Source organism: Grammomys surdaster, unplaced genomic scaffold, assembly GCF_004785775.1.
Source record: "Grammomys surdaster isolate TR1022 unplaced genomic scaffold, NIH_TR_1.0 335, whole genome shotgun sequence".
NCBI classification, from domain to species: domain Eukaryota; kingdom Metazoa; phylum Chordata; class Mammalia; order Rodentia; family Muridae; genus Grammomys; species Grammomys surdaster.
In genome coordinates this window covers 2,086,098-2,099,729 of record NW_021604754.1, presented here as the reverse complement: position 1 = coordinate 2,099,729, position 13,632 = coordinate 2,086,098, and the positions used below count along the sequence as shown (strand labels likewise).

The 13,632-nt window shown below is 38.3% G+C and overlaps 1 protein-coding gene across 3 annotated transcripts in view; it reads right to left on the bottom strand.

Annotated features, from left to right (window-relative positions):
* Positions 1 to 13,632, bottom strand: part of Tfec (transcription factor EC) — a 66,625-nt gene that overhangs the window by 26,041 nt on the left and 26,952 nt on the right. For 2 of the 3 annotated variants that reach the window (XM_028778436.1, XM_028778437.1), the window contains exon 2: positions 7,285 to 7,536. In XM_028778436.1, coding sequence (XP_028634269.1) covers positions 7,285 to 7,464 — 180 coding nt within the window. In that variant the 5' untranslated portion in view covers positions 7,465 to 7,536. Of the gene's footprint in view, positions 1 to 7,284; positions 7,537 to 13,632 lie in introns of those variants that run through there. The other variant, XM_028778438.1, reaches the window with a different exon arrangement.

Here is a 13,632-nt window from a genome sequence, read left to right as displayed (position 1 = left end):
CCCATATACAGATACCAAACCCAGACACTATTGTGGATGCCAAGAAGTGCATGCCTAATGTAGCTGTCTCCCAAGATGCTCTGCCAGAGCCTGACAAATACAGAGGCAGATGTTTGCAGCCAACCATTGGACTGAGCACAGGGTCCCCAATGGAAGAGTTAGAGAAAGGACTGAAGGGGCTGAAGGGGTTTACAACCCCATAGGAAGAACAATAATATCAACCAGCCATACGCCCCCCCCCCAGAGCTCAAGGGACTAAACCACCAAACAAGGAGTTGACCATGGAGGGACCCATGGCTCCAGCTGCATATGTAGCAGAGGATGGCCTTGTCAGGCATCAATGGGAGGAGAGGCCCTTGATCCTGTGAAGTCTCAATGCTCCAGTGTAGGGGAATTTGCAGCAGGAAGGAGGGAGAGAGGGGGTGGTTGGGGGAATACCCTTGTAGAAGCAGGGGGAGGGGTTTTTAGGGCAAAGCCAGGAAAGGGGATAACATTTGAAATGTAGATAAAGAAAATATCCAATAAAAATTATTCATAAATAAAAATTATATTCGGACCCAATTACAATTGTACCTAAGTTTATAGTTCTTATTTAGTATTTATTATATACTTATTCAGTATTTATTTGATGACATCCATGTTGTGCAAAGTACTGTGCTAGTTGCTAATAATGACCGACTCAACTGAGTGTCATCTGAGGAGAGGAAATGTTGACAAGCACTAAATTATACACATCTTTATTTGTGACAGAATATAGAGGTAGGAGATAGTAAAGCAGAGACAGACAAGAACAAAGGGATTCTTGGAGTTCTTGTTATGTTGTTTTTCCAGATCAACAAACATAGACGTGGGAATATAAAGTATGTTTAGCCATTGCAAGTTTGAGACATCTATGGTAACACAACAGATAAGCAAGCAGCAGGATTGGTAAGTTGAACATGGAGAAGAAAGATTTAACTTGATGTGACATAATATCATTGATAAAGTGTATAAAAATACAAGAGAAGAAATAAGCAAAGACTGGGCCGAGAAACAGCATTTCACCATATCTAAGAAAAGAAAGACAGAAAAATGGATGAAAAATCAGACAATCTAAGAAGCTTATCAGAAAGAGCCTCGGGATGTGGTTAACCATGTCAAACGTGACTTGAAAGCCAAGTTAAATGAGAATATAGACTTTGATACCAGATATTAAGTTGATATGTTATTTTTTTCATTTTGAGAGGTTGAGGGAGGTAAGGACATGGGGAATTATAATCTCAGGAAAACTTTTTAAATTGATTGGTGTTAAGAGCCCTTTTAAAATCATGAAGAGAATAGCTTGATTGGAGAGGAGAGAACTGGGTCATCAGATGATGTTGAAAAGAAGGAAATGGAGTTAGTGAGTTTTGGTGTGTGTTTGTATGTGTGTGTGTGTGTGTGTGTGTGTGTGTGTATATGTGTGTGTGTGCACACGCATGCATACATGTGTGTGCTGAAATAACATAGTGGCCAGAAAGCATATGTATTCAAAGAGAGCTATTTGGTTTACTGTGACACTAATATGAACAGTCCTATATTTCAGCATATACTGATGATACCAGGCAAAGTTCACAGATGGAAAACCTCTTGGGAATTTAAGAATGAAGCAGAAACTTTTCTATTCTAGTAGGGTGTAGAAAATGAAACAAATGTGGAGGTTTAAGAGAACTGATAAGGCTTTTCAGCAAATTCTAATTGGACTGCACATATTTTCTCTCCAAAGCCATATAGGGCATTTTTAAAAAGTGGATAAACGATGGTGAAGTTGAAAGTTTAAGGAGAGAAGATATTACATAGTCTCTATTAGTGGGAACCTTACAAAGAAATGGTTGTAGGTTTGTCCCTCTGTTGTAAACTCTCCTGTGAAATTTGCTGATGTATTTAACATAATCAGTATGCACAGTGTAGGGGGTACTCCTCATTTATCTGCTCAGTAAGGATGTAGCAAAGTAAATGGGTTTATCCAGTACTGAAATTCACCCAGGATAGGAAAAAAAAGAATGATAAAAGGATAGAGAAAAACTTAATGATGTTTGTCAAAGAAATGGGTTATATTTTGGATTCTGTAGACAGGTTAAAGGAGATTTTTAAAATATTGTGAATGGGAAACAATGGCCATTGAAAACAGTAGCACTGGTCCAATTGATATGTCATCTCAATGAGCTGAAACAAAAGTAAATTAAGAAAGATAGAGGAAAAACACTTCAAAAGTGGGATGTGATAATAAATGTTTAAAATCAAATACTAGAATTATGGAAAAATTGACAAGAGTAAGAGGTCGCATATGAGCTTGTGAGGGATGTTTAAAATAGGAAGGATAAAAGTAACATGGATGCTTAAGAAGTGGGAAACATAAGAGTTCAAGGTTAATGAAGCATGGCTGACTAGGCTGAGCATTGTCTGCTTCTGCTCTGAGGCCTTGCATTCCAGTTTACACAGACGTTACATAGGAACCAACTCCTTCTAAAGGAGACTATCTACCCAGAGCACATAGAAGTGGGCAGGTCACTGTCATTTCTCAGTGTAGACACTCAGTATTCATTGCTAGGCTGAAATGACAACTCTTGAATTCCTTCCCTGAAAAGCCAACAAAAGTACATTAAATTAATTAGAAACTTTATTATAAAGAGAGGGGGCCACCTGCCCAATGTTAAATCTCATCTGACCTTCTCCGTGTGATAGTCAATTGTAATGTCTGAAGTCTTGTATGCTAGAGAAAAGGAAGATGAGATCGTTCTTTTGATAGAAAGTCTGTTCTGAATTAGTAAAGAAGAGACGGATATTTGCACAGACTATTTCTCAGGCCTTCAGTTTTATGCATTTATCTTACCATTCTTTAACTAAATGATTCACTGATAAATTGTTGACCTCAGCCTACAAAACGTGGTCACTCACATACGCCAAACCAAATCTTTAAAGTAGCAGCTTACTGAAAACATTCTACATTCCCTCTTGTGATTTCTAAAGGATCTGAACTCACAAACAAACCAGACAATCCTTCAGGATATGTAGAAAGAGTATGTACAAACTTTACAGATAACATTTCTGAGACTAGTAATTGGACGATGAGTAAAGCAATCAAATAAAAGATAAGATAACATCCGTTCTTGGGACTATGATTCCAGGAATTAATACTGACTTCAACACAGAAGTCTTTCTACATTAATATGATGAGGCCTCTCTCCTTTTTGTTCACCTCTGAGCATTGGCTCAGAAATAATTCACATTTTATCATAGTAATTTTTCTGTCTTCAACAAGGGAGTAAAGTCTATGAATCTCAATCTATTAATCATACCAAAAGAGTCAAAACTGAATCAGCACCTCATGAAGGTATTCGATTATAAGCAAGACTTCAAATAGGAAATGTCAAACTTAAATTGTTCCTAAGTCACGTTACAGCAGATTAGATATGGAATAAGTTGCTTGAATATGAGTATGAAATGATAGATTGATATATAGATAGATAAAAACACATGCATAAGTACATACATACATACATACATACATACATACAGAGAGAGATGCATGCAAAATCATGCATGTACAGATATACACAAAGAGAGAACAGTGGGAATTCTATAATCTTTCTCAACATTATATGATCTTTTGCTTGTATAAAGTATTTTTGCAATATTCGTTTATTATCTTCTATTTCAAAAGTACAGAAGAAAGCACCACTTTCTAGTCAACCGAAATTGCTTTGTTTTATATGCCAAACTGACTTATTAATTTTGTTCTTTTTGACCCTTTAGAGTCTGGAAATACTGTTTTTTTTAGTGTTCTGCTTTTTCCTCCTAAAATCTTTAATTCCATACTGATTATACCCTCAACAATCTCCATCTAATAGAATACAGTACATTCGGAGTGCTGTAAATAACAATTCAAGTGGTGCTTTAGTTTGAAATCACAAAGAACTTTAGTGAAGACTAAAAGGTTACTCTACATATTTACGTTTTTAAACACTCAGCTGTGTATACCAAGGTCCACAGTATCTGAGAGCTCAATGTGAGGCTCTGATGGGCTGCCTGCCCTCCATAACCTTCCCTGGGCCCCTGGTGACTACACAGGGGCCCCTGGGCACACTCTTTGAAATCAGCTTGAATATCAACAGAGTGCTTCTCATGAAGTGCTTCAAACCAAAGTCCACAGCCTTAACATGTTGACAGGAGACTTCTATATCATCCTTCTATTTTTAGAATGTTTGTAGATGTCCAGAGATCAGTGGTTAAATTTTAGCTGACTAGTGCACATGAATTTAGATTATATAAAAACATACCATTCATTCTCTTCATTTCTATAACTAGTGACAAAATGAACAACACATACACAAACACCTTAACCAGCAACAGTACCACACTCTTGCATAGTGTGGAAGATGTGCTAGGCATTGTCTCTAGTGCTAGGCATAGCCCAATCGTTTGTCCTTCACAGCAGCCCATAAGTGGGCTGTGTGAATCCAATACTTATATTCATCACACAGAGGAGATAATCAAATGAAAAAGAAATCACAATCACCCATCTTGTCCCAGATTACCTAGCAAGTGTGTGGCAGAGACAGGTTTGAGTTTCTGAACTCTAGATCCACAGGTCTAACCTCAATCTAATCTCTATTTGCATTTTCATTACTTTCTCACCAAAAGCTTCCTTTTCCCTGCAAAGATTGCTTAAGAAATAACCAGTAGCTGAGGAAGGTTTTTTTTTTTAAAGACTTAAACTTTTTAGAAAGACTTGTGTGCTTCTCTTTCCCTCTTTCTATTCCTCTTTTTCCTGTACACTTGTATAGTTTTGGGAGTTGAATTGACATAGTAATCGCCTCTATATGAGGGACTACCTAGATGAAACTAGACTACAGACATGCCTGCAAGGGTTTTAATTGCATTAGTTGCAATGGTAAGACCCACCCTAAATGTGGGTAGCATTTCACTGGCTGGACCCTGACTATACAAAAGGGGCAAAGATGAGCTGATCACTAGCATGTATGCACTTTCTGTCTCTCCTCTTGACTTTGGATATGTTATTATTAGCTATTTTGAGTTCCAGCCATCTGACCATCCCCACAGTAGTGAATTGTAACCTTGAATTGTGGGCTAAGACATCCATTTTGCTCCTTTTATTGGGGTATTTCATCACAGCAACAGAAATAAAACTAGAAACTACTTAAGCTCCAGTTCTCTTCTTTCCATTGTACAGCCTTTAGGGAAACCTTAATATATATATATACACTGAAAGTGTGAATGCTAAGTTGAAATAAATGGTAGCTGGCATTTAAACAAATAACAAGTAGTAAACACCTCCAAATAGATTAAACTGCCCTCCGATCCCATTACTCTTCTAAGCAAGGTGGTTGGTCAACTTGAATCAAGTGTTGAGACTCTACTAGGATATTCCCAAGAAAGACCTGAACTCTAGAAAGCTGTGTATGGTAAAGCACCAAGCAGTACAGAAGTGCTAAATGAAAAGTCTAGGCTAAAAACAAGAGTTAGTGTAAAAGGCTCCTGTTACATACCATGTGTGTTCTTTTGTGCCTGGGTTACCTCGCTCAAAATGATATTTCCTAGTTCATTTACCTAAGAATTTCATGAAGTCATTGTAATCACTGATATGTGAATATTAGCTCAAAAGCTTACAATGTGCATGATACAACCCACAGACCACATGGAGCTTAGGAGGAAGACCAGGGTGTAGATGGACTGAAGAGGCCTGCATAGAGTGAGAACAGGATGATCCCAGGAGGTGGAGTGAGTGGGAACCTGGGAGGGAGAGAAAAGGAGGAGGGAAAAGGGGAGCAGGATCAGATACTGGAGGAGACAGGAAAGAGGTACAGAGGGTCAGGAAATCGAATAAAAATATGTAACAGTGGAGGATGAAGAACTGGGGTGTAGCCACCAGAGGATCCCAGATGTCAGAGAAGTTAGAGGCACCTAGAATCCAATGGGGATGACTTTAGCCAAAATGCTCAGTGAAGGGGAAATAGATCCTGTAGGGACCACCTCCAGTAGACAGACATGGCTCCCAGTCAAGGGATAGGGCCACCCACACATCTCAAAGTTTTTAACCCAGAATTGTTCCTGTCCAAAGGAAAGACAGGGGGGGAAAAGGGAGCAGAGAATGAAGGAAGGAGCATCCCACCCCATCCAGGGACAGCCCCACCTGGGGATCCATCCTGTTTGCAGACACCAAACCCCAGACACTATTGCTGTTGCCAAGAGGTGCTTGCTGACAGGAAACGGGTGTGGCTGTTCCTTGGGAGGTTCTGCCCGCACCAGACCAATGAAGATGCAGATGCTAGTAGCCAACCATCAGACTGAGCTCAGGGACCCTGGTGGGTGGGGGAGCTGGCAGAAGGAGTGGAGGAGTGGAGGGGGATTGTAATTCCATAGGAAGAAAAATGTATTTGAATAATGGAGCCTGAGTCTGAGTCCTCTGCCTTTGTGCTCTGAGACTGCAAATTTAATATTAGAAAATAATCAACCTGAGGACCAGAGTTACTTACCAGCAGTTTAGACAGCAGGGAGATAATTCAGGTGTTAGAAAACAGAGCTCCATTAAACCAGTCAAGGAAAACAAGGGAAAAGAGAGAGAAGAAAGCTCCGTCATCAGCATAAATTTTCTTTAAGACAATACTAAAGTTTTCCCAAGTTTTAGTTATTTCCTACTTTGTGTCATTATTTTTTAATATTTTTGAAGATTCATTTAAAAGGAAATCACATTCCATGAAGTGAGCCATTCTTGCTTAACTGGGAGCCACAGCATAACTTCATGCCAGTTATTTAGTATGTGGAAGGAAAGAATTTATTTAAATTAAAAAAAACAAAATCAAGTGTAAAAAATTGAATTATTATTCCATTACATATTTAATGTAATTGGATAATTCATTGTATTGTAATGAGCATTTTTTAGAGAATAAAACTTGTGTTCTTTATGTAAATTTTGCCAGTTTCACTCTATGGCCTATTTAAGATATTGATAAATTCAACTCAAGTTAATCAGAAAGCCTAAACCGTTACACTAGAATTAAGTCTTCTAAATACATAGGATTGTTAGTGTCTCACTGATAACTAGTTGAGTATTAAAATGAATAAAATGAGAATTTATAATTTATTAAGCATAACTAATATACATGTGATTAATAATTACAGATCAATTAATTAATTAAAAACACATTTCTTTTGTCACACTTTTGTCTGAAGTATTTACTGCAAAATTCTTAACTTCAACTCCTAGTACTAATGACAGACTTTATAATCAGCCATTGAACATACATGCCATTCTGAAGCACCGTCTTCTTTCCCAAGAGCCAGTAGATTTTTGAATGGGTTTCCTGCACAGCCAGCATCACTCTCTGGGCTCATGGGTTCATGCTCTGCCAGAGGCATGCAGCTTGCTGCTGGAGGCTGTGCTCTCTTGAGAGTCTGGTTGAACACCCGATGGTCAAGGGTCATGAAAGGAGTTACTTGCTGTGTCTGGGCCTTTGGTAGCTGAGGCCTCGTAGAGGTTTCTAAGTGTGCCTGGACCTACAGATACAAAAACAAATAAATGAAACGTAGAATTTCAGGTATTAAACTAGTTTTTTCCAGCAAAGGAATCAGAACACAAAGCATAATATAATCCAGATTCTTTAAGATTACATTGATGCTTCTGTCCTAAGGTGATAGGATTTTAATAATTTGATGATTTTAAGAAATGAATTAAAGTTTGATGAAAAAAAATGTAATGTTAGCCAGGCTTTAAAAGTGAATTATCTATAACAATTAGGGATAAATATAAGAACATTGATACTATATGAGTCTCTAACAAAGAAGCCTTAAAATGTCACAAGTAAATAAAGTATATTCAACATTATAAGTGGTATTTATATAATATCATATCATATAATATCATATTACATATTGGATTCTTAAGTACAATAAAGTTTTTTATTAAGAAAATGTAAAAAGTTTTCATAATGAAGCAAAGTTAGTCTGAAAAATTGACTTTAAAAAAAAAGAGGAGGAACGGTACCCCCTCAGAAGGAGTCCCCCTGAAATACTCTCCATCATGCCTTGTTCACTTTTATATCTCTAAAGCTGAAAGCTCATGGCAAATCTGCTGCTGACTGCCTCTGGCACCACCGAGACCAACAAAACTTTGCCACAGATATGGGGAAGGACCCTCTTACCCTTAAAGGGAATGGCCCAGACCCAGTTCCCTTATGGGGCCGAGGACTGATATGCCTGTCTGATATCACAGAAGGCACAGCTAACCGGCTACCAAAAAGATTAATGAAAAAAATAGATACTCCCACAAAGCCAGGCCCAACCATTAATAAGATGAATAACAATTTACATCCAGGGAAGAGAAATCTCCCTGAAAATTCCCTTCTTTTTCCTTTCCAAGTAAAAATGAATCACCCGTGATGTCTGCTGTTAGAAGTTCTAATCCAGATGCTGGCCTCCGAACTTATACTACTCAGACCTTTGAAGGGCCACTGACAAGAACATCAAACAGCTAGAGATTGACATCATTAATCTGAAGAAATCCCTCGTTTCGCTGTCTGAAGAGACCTCCTAAAATTGCAAAGATCCTTATTGGACTTGATTTACTCTATTACAATAGAAAGGGTTGTGTACAGCTCTTGACTGTGTATAGCCCTTAAAGAAGGTTGCCTTTACATAGACAAGACAAGGAGGGTTAAAGAGAGCATGAAATAGGTAGTGAGGCCCTAGGAAAAATCAGAGAGAGAAAGAGACAGATGAATGCTGGTATAAGAATTGGTTTTCAGCCTCCGCAAGGTTGTCAACCCTATTTCCTCTCATCTTGAGACCATTATTTGGGTTCTTTTTGCTTTTTTCTGACGGTCCCTGGCCCTGAAATAGGCGGACTAACTCTGTGATACAACAGATAAATAATTTGGTAGCAAAAGCTACTCAGATACATTATCATAAGTTAGCTATGGTGGACCACGAGACTCAAAATGAGGTTGTTACTTTATACAGGGTGTTTCCAAGACCCATGTCCACCCAACCTAAAAGGGGGGACTTCTGCCCCTAGACCAAGCAGAGAGGGGCCACCCAGAACCCCCTCTGGCAGGTGATCTGATATCTTGCTTAGGCTGAGAGGCTAAGCACTGCAAGGGAATATAAATAAAAGATAAAAATATCTATCTGGGTTCCCTGAGGGACAAGCCTGACTGACTGCATAGGGTTTGATGTAAAAAGTATCCCCTCTCCAGGGAAAAGACATCAGGATGGGTATGGCCCTCATGCCTCACTGGACAATGACAGGGGGACTGGAGCCATTACAAGGTCCCCTTCAAATACTGGAGGTCAGGCCCCTATCCCTGCCTTCGCAAGTTTAGAATTGCCACGGCTCTTCTATACTTAGAGAAGGGAGGAGATGTCAGGGGCAGCTCTGCTTACACACTGAAGGCCTAAAATCAGCCACAGGCCTAAAATCAGCAATAGGCCTGTCATACATATATACTAATACCAAGTCTTGGGTCTCAGTGGAAAAACATTGAAACAGATGGCTATAAGCTAATGTAAACAGGCAGCGTTTGTGGAAATTTACAAGCCTGAGTAGTCATAGACCTTGTAAATAGGTAGCCTTGGCAGACAATACCAACTTAGATAAGGACAAGCGAGTCACAGGCAGAGTCATAGTGACTTGTCCCCTGAACTTTCACCCAGCCGGTACCCGGTTCTGAAGATATCTGTATTCCCCCTGAACACCCACACTCCAGTGTCATTCCCTTCCCCACATCCTGCCTTTCTGTGTTTATAACCCCTGTGTGAATGAATTACAATTTGAGAAAAAATAAATTAAAAAAAAGGAAAGAAAAAAAGTTAGCAAAGTTAGATACACTGTAGCATGATAATTTAATAGTGATAAAATCCTGGGTATTTTTTTCTACTTTTCTGTATTTTCCAGGGCTTCTATTTTGAGCAGAGTTTTGCTTTAGAAATATTTTAATTTTTTTCTATGTTATGCCAAATAATGAGAACAAATTAGTATGCATCATTATGAATCAACAGGTGTTAAAAAAAAAACACTGTGAAAAATGTCACATTTTTGTGTGCCAACTAAACAACCGTGTATTGAAATCCCTTTTACAAACTGTACCATTAAAATTCTGGGCATTCCCACTCACACAGATGGCCCTGGTTACACTCACTGTGTCCCAAAGCAAAACAAAAATCCATAAAAATGGAACATGATGTGTAGGGAAGAGAGGGGCCTAGAGGAACAGGGGGGAAGGAAGGGGTAGGGAAAGTAATAAGAACACATTGTATATAGGTGTGAACATGGCAAAGAAGGAATTTAACAAAGGAATTCTGAGCATTCTCAATTTGGCTGTCATAGTTAATATTATCCCATATTTTGTAAAAAAAAAAAAAAAAGGACAGCTTTAAGCACCTCAAGCTTCCCTTTAAAAACCTGAAAATAGAGTATTTATGAAAATTTATTAAATGGAGTATTGCCTGCCAGTTGCCTTTATATTTACTATTCTGTGGTGGGGCTTTTAATACATTTTCCTCAAGTGGCCTATATATAAACCTATTTAATTTTCCCTCATGTTAAACAATAGCTAAGATTGCTGTACAGTGCTTATTTTTCTTTTTATTTCATTACACAAACTACTCCTTAAATCCCTTACCATGTATTAGCTCAAATAAATAGCCTGTAGAAAGTATTTTGCATTTAAATTAGCTGGTTTGGGGTACAATATTGTAGTAGTTACTTTAGTCTGATTCTGTTATGCTGACATTTTTAGCATTATTTTAATTGTACTACCATAAAATAATTTTTCAGTCATATAAAAAAGATTAAGACTGGTAATAAAGATTACACATATTACTAATTATATTACTATGAGCTTTAAAGCTGTAAAATAACATTTCATTAAAATGCCAATGGCAATTTTTTAAGGGTAGATGTTTAGATGATCCTAACTTCTCTGCATGCAGTTACAATATAGACATTATGAAGAATGCTTTCAGTTTCACAGACCTGAGCAATCTTTCATACTACATAGCCGAATGAGTGGTATGAAATGGTAGAGCTTGTATTGACAAGTGGGCTATATCTCATCTTTTTAAGTAAAACATCTAGAATTAGAATTTAGTTCATTATCTAATTCACTTTCCACCCTTCACTCATTGACACCGAACATATTTATTGAACCTCATACTTCCAAGAATTACCAAGAATAAACGTTTTCCACAGGATCCCAGAATTTTTAGACTCTGCCATCTATTCATTAGGACTAGTTAACTATAGCAACTGTAACAACCACAATAGCAAGCAAAGCAACAGGTACTGGGCACTGGGATAGGCAATTTGTATATAGTGTTTTTGATATTGTTTTCTTCTACCTTTATGTAAAACCCAGGAAATATGTACTCTTAGTATCCCCATAGTTAACTGTACCTGAGATTCAGAAGCATTAAATTACATGCCTGTAGCCCTTAGCAAGTAGGAGAGATAATTAGAACACAACCTGCCCCGGAAGCACAATGACAATATCTTCTGAGCAGGCTGGGTAGTAGATACAATGAATCATAATAGCATGAAAAAGGAGTGCTTTTTTGAGCATCTTAGAAGGGAATGTGTTTAAAAGCCAGGTACTGGATGGAGAAACAGTCCTACATAGAAAGAAAATGAAAAGAAGTGTGGGATAGAAATAAAACTGGGGACAATGTTATAAATCTGTCAGTAGAGAAGCCACACAGAAACTCTATAATGACAGACAAGATTCACAGTGAGACTGACTCTTATCTAAGTGGTTGGCCACAAAGAATTACAAGGGCTTAGCAGACAACGGTGGGGATTGTCTTGGATGCTATCTACTCCTCAGTCAACCAAGCAGGGAAGTCTTTGTTTCCTGGGCACAAGAATTGTTGATTAACTGTGATAACAGGACTCTGCCCAAATCATCAGTAAACCAAGCAGGAAAGTCTTTGTTTCCAGAGTACAGGAAGAGCTGATTAACTGTGATAACAGGACTCCCCACAAATCGCTGGCTTTTGTCACAGACTGATACCAAGACAATAGAACAGCTCAGGGTGAAATATCACACAAGCCACATTCAAAATAATTAAATTTCCTGGGTTTCCAATCCACAAAGGATCTATTTGACCTCTTCTACTCAATGCCCCAATATTTTGTGATATTCAGAAAGTTGACTTATAGGTTGCCATTCAGTGTTTGCTTTTTAAGAGTCAAGCTTGTGGTCACTAAGCAACATATTGAAGACAGAGGGAGAGTTCCTTTGTGTCTCCATTTAAATGACAGTCTAGTCTCAATATGGCCAGGAAGGAAGGAAGGAAGCTATCTACAGGCAAAGACTAAGTTCTCAACCAGAGACAAGACATAGCAGGTTCCTGAAAGACTGTGTGTGCCAGGAGTGGGTGAAGGAGTGACTCATGAGATCGCAGTGTGCATGAGTGCTATAGGGAACACAGCTTTAGGAATCCACAAATCTCGTTGCTAAGGCATAGACTGTCAACCTTTAAGTGGAACGCTACAGCTGTCAATAGTTTGAGATGTGTCTCACTGGGTCATCACTAGATCATTGCAAAGGAAGGAAATTTTGCTGTTGAGTATAATCAAAAGATGAAAATATAATCAAAATGATCAAAAGATTTCCCAAGATTCTAAACTACGTTTTAACAGTAATTTTCCAAAGTTCTGATATTACAAGTACATTTAGCAAACATCCATCCCCATTTGTCTCGCAATCATAGTACCCAAGGCCTATTTATCACAGTTTAGGGGGTCGCCATTTTGTTTTTGTCTGTCACGTCATATCTTGCTATTTATAGAAACTTAAAAGTTGTACTAAAAGCCAAAATTAAACACAGTTTGAAGATATCGTCTCGAAGAAGCATCAGAACAAAACCCAGTGCAGAGAAGTGAGAGTTACCTACTAGAGATTTAAAGGACTGATGATTACTATGCTGAGGATGTTGAAGATGCTGGGGATGCTGGGGATGCTGGAGATGCTGTGGGTGCTGAGTACACTGGGGATGCTGAAGGTGCTGAATATACTGGGGATGAGGAGGAGGCTGAGGTAGTTGGGTCATATGAAAGGAAATGAGATAATGTAAAACAATTAGTAAACATTCCAATATAAAGATAAACCTCTAGAGACCACAAGACAAAGAATGCCTTTTGTGGGCATATTAGATGCCACACAGCTGGAGAGAATCTACAAGAAAGGACTCCTCAGGAGGCGGCTTAAATACTAAGGTGCAAAGAAAAGTAGATGGTTCTTTGAAAACACAGAAGATCCAATAGCTATGAAACTGTAATGCAAATTTCATTTTGTAATGAAAATGCTAGATGATTTTAAAACGAGATCTTTTGAAACAATGAGGTCTAAGAATTGTTCAAAAGTATTGTGAGGCAATGAGCCATAGTATCAGAAATCTTAGAAAACACCAAAAAGAATAAATGTCAGAGGAAAGGTAGAGAAGAAGGGGGGAGGGAGAAAATTTGAGATGTGGAGAAAATGAAAAGAAATGAGAGAGAGAGAGACAGACAGACAGAGAGACAGAGGGAGGGAGAGCAGAAGTATGGTGAGGAAAGAGGCAGAGATAGAGGGACTGAGGGAGGGGAAGAGGTAGAGG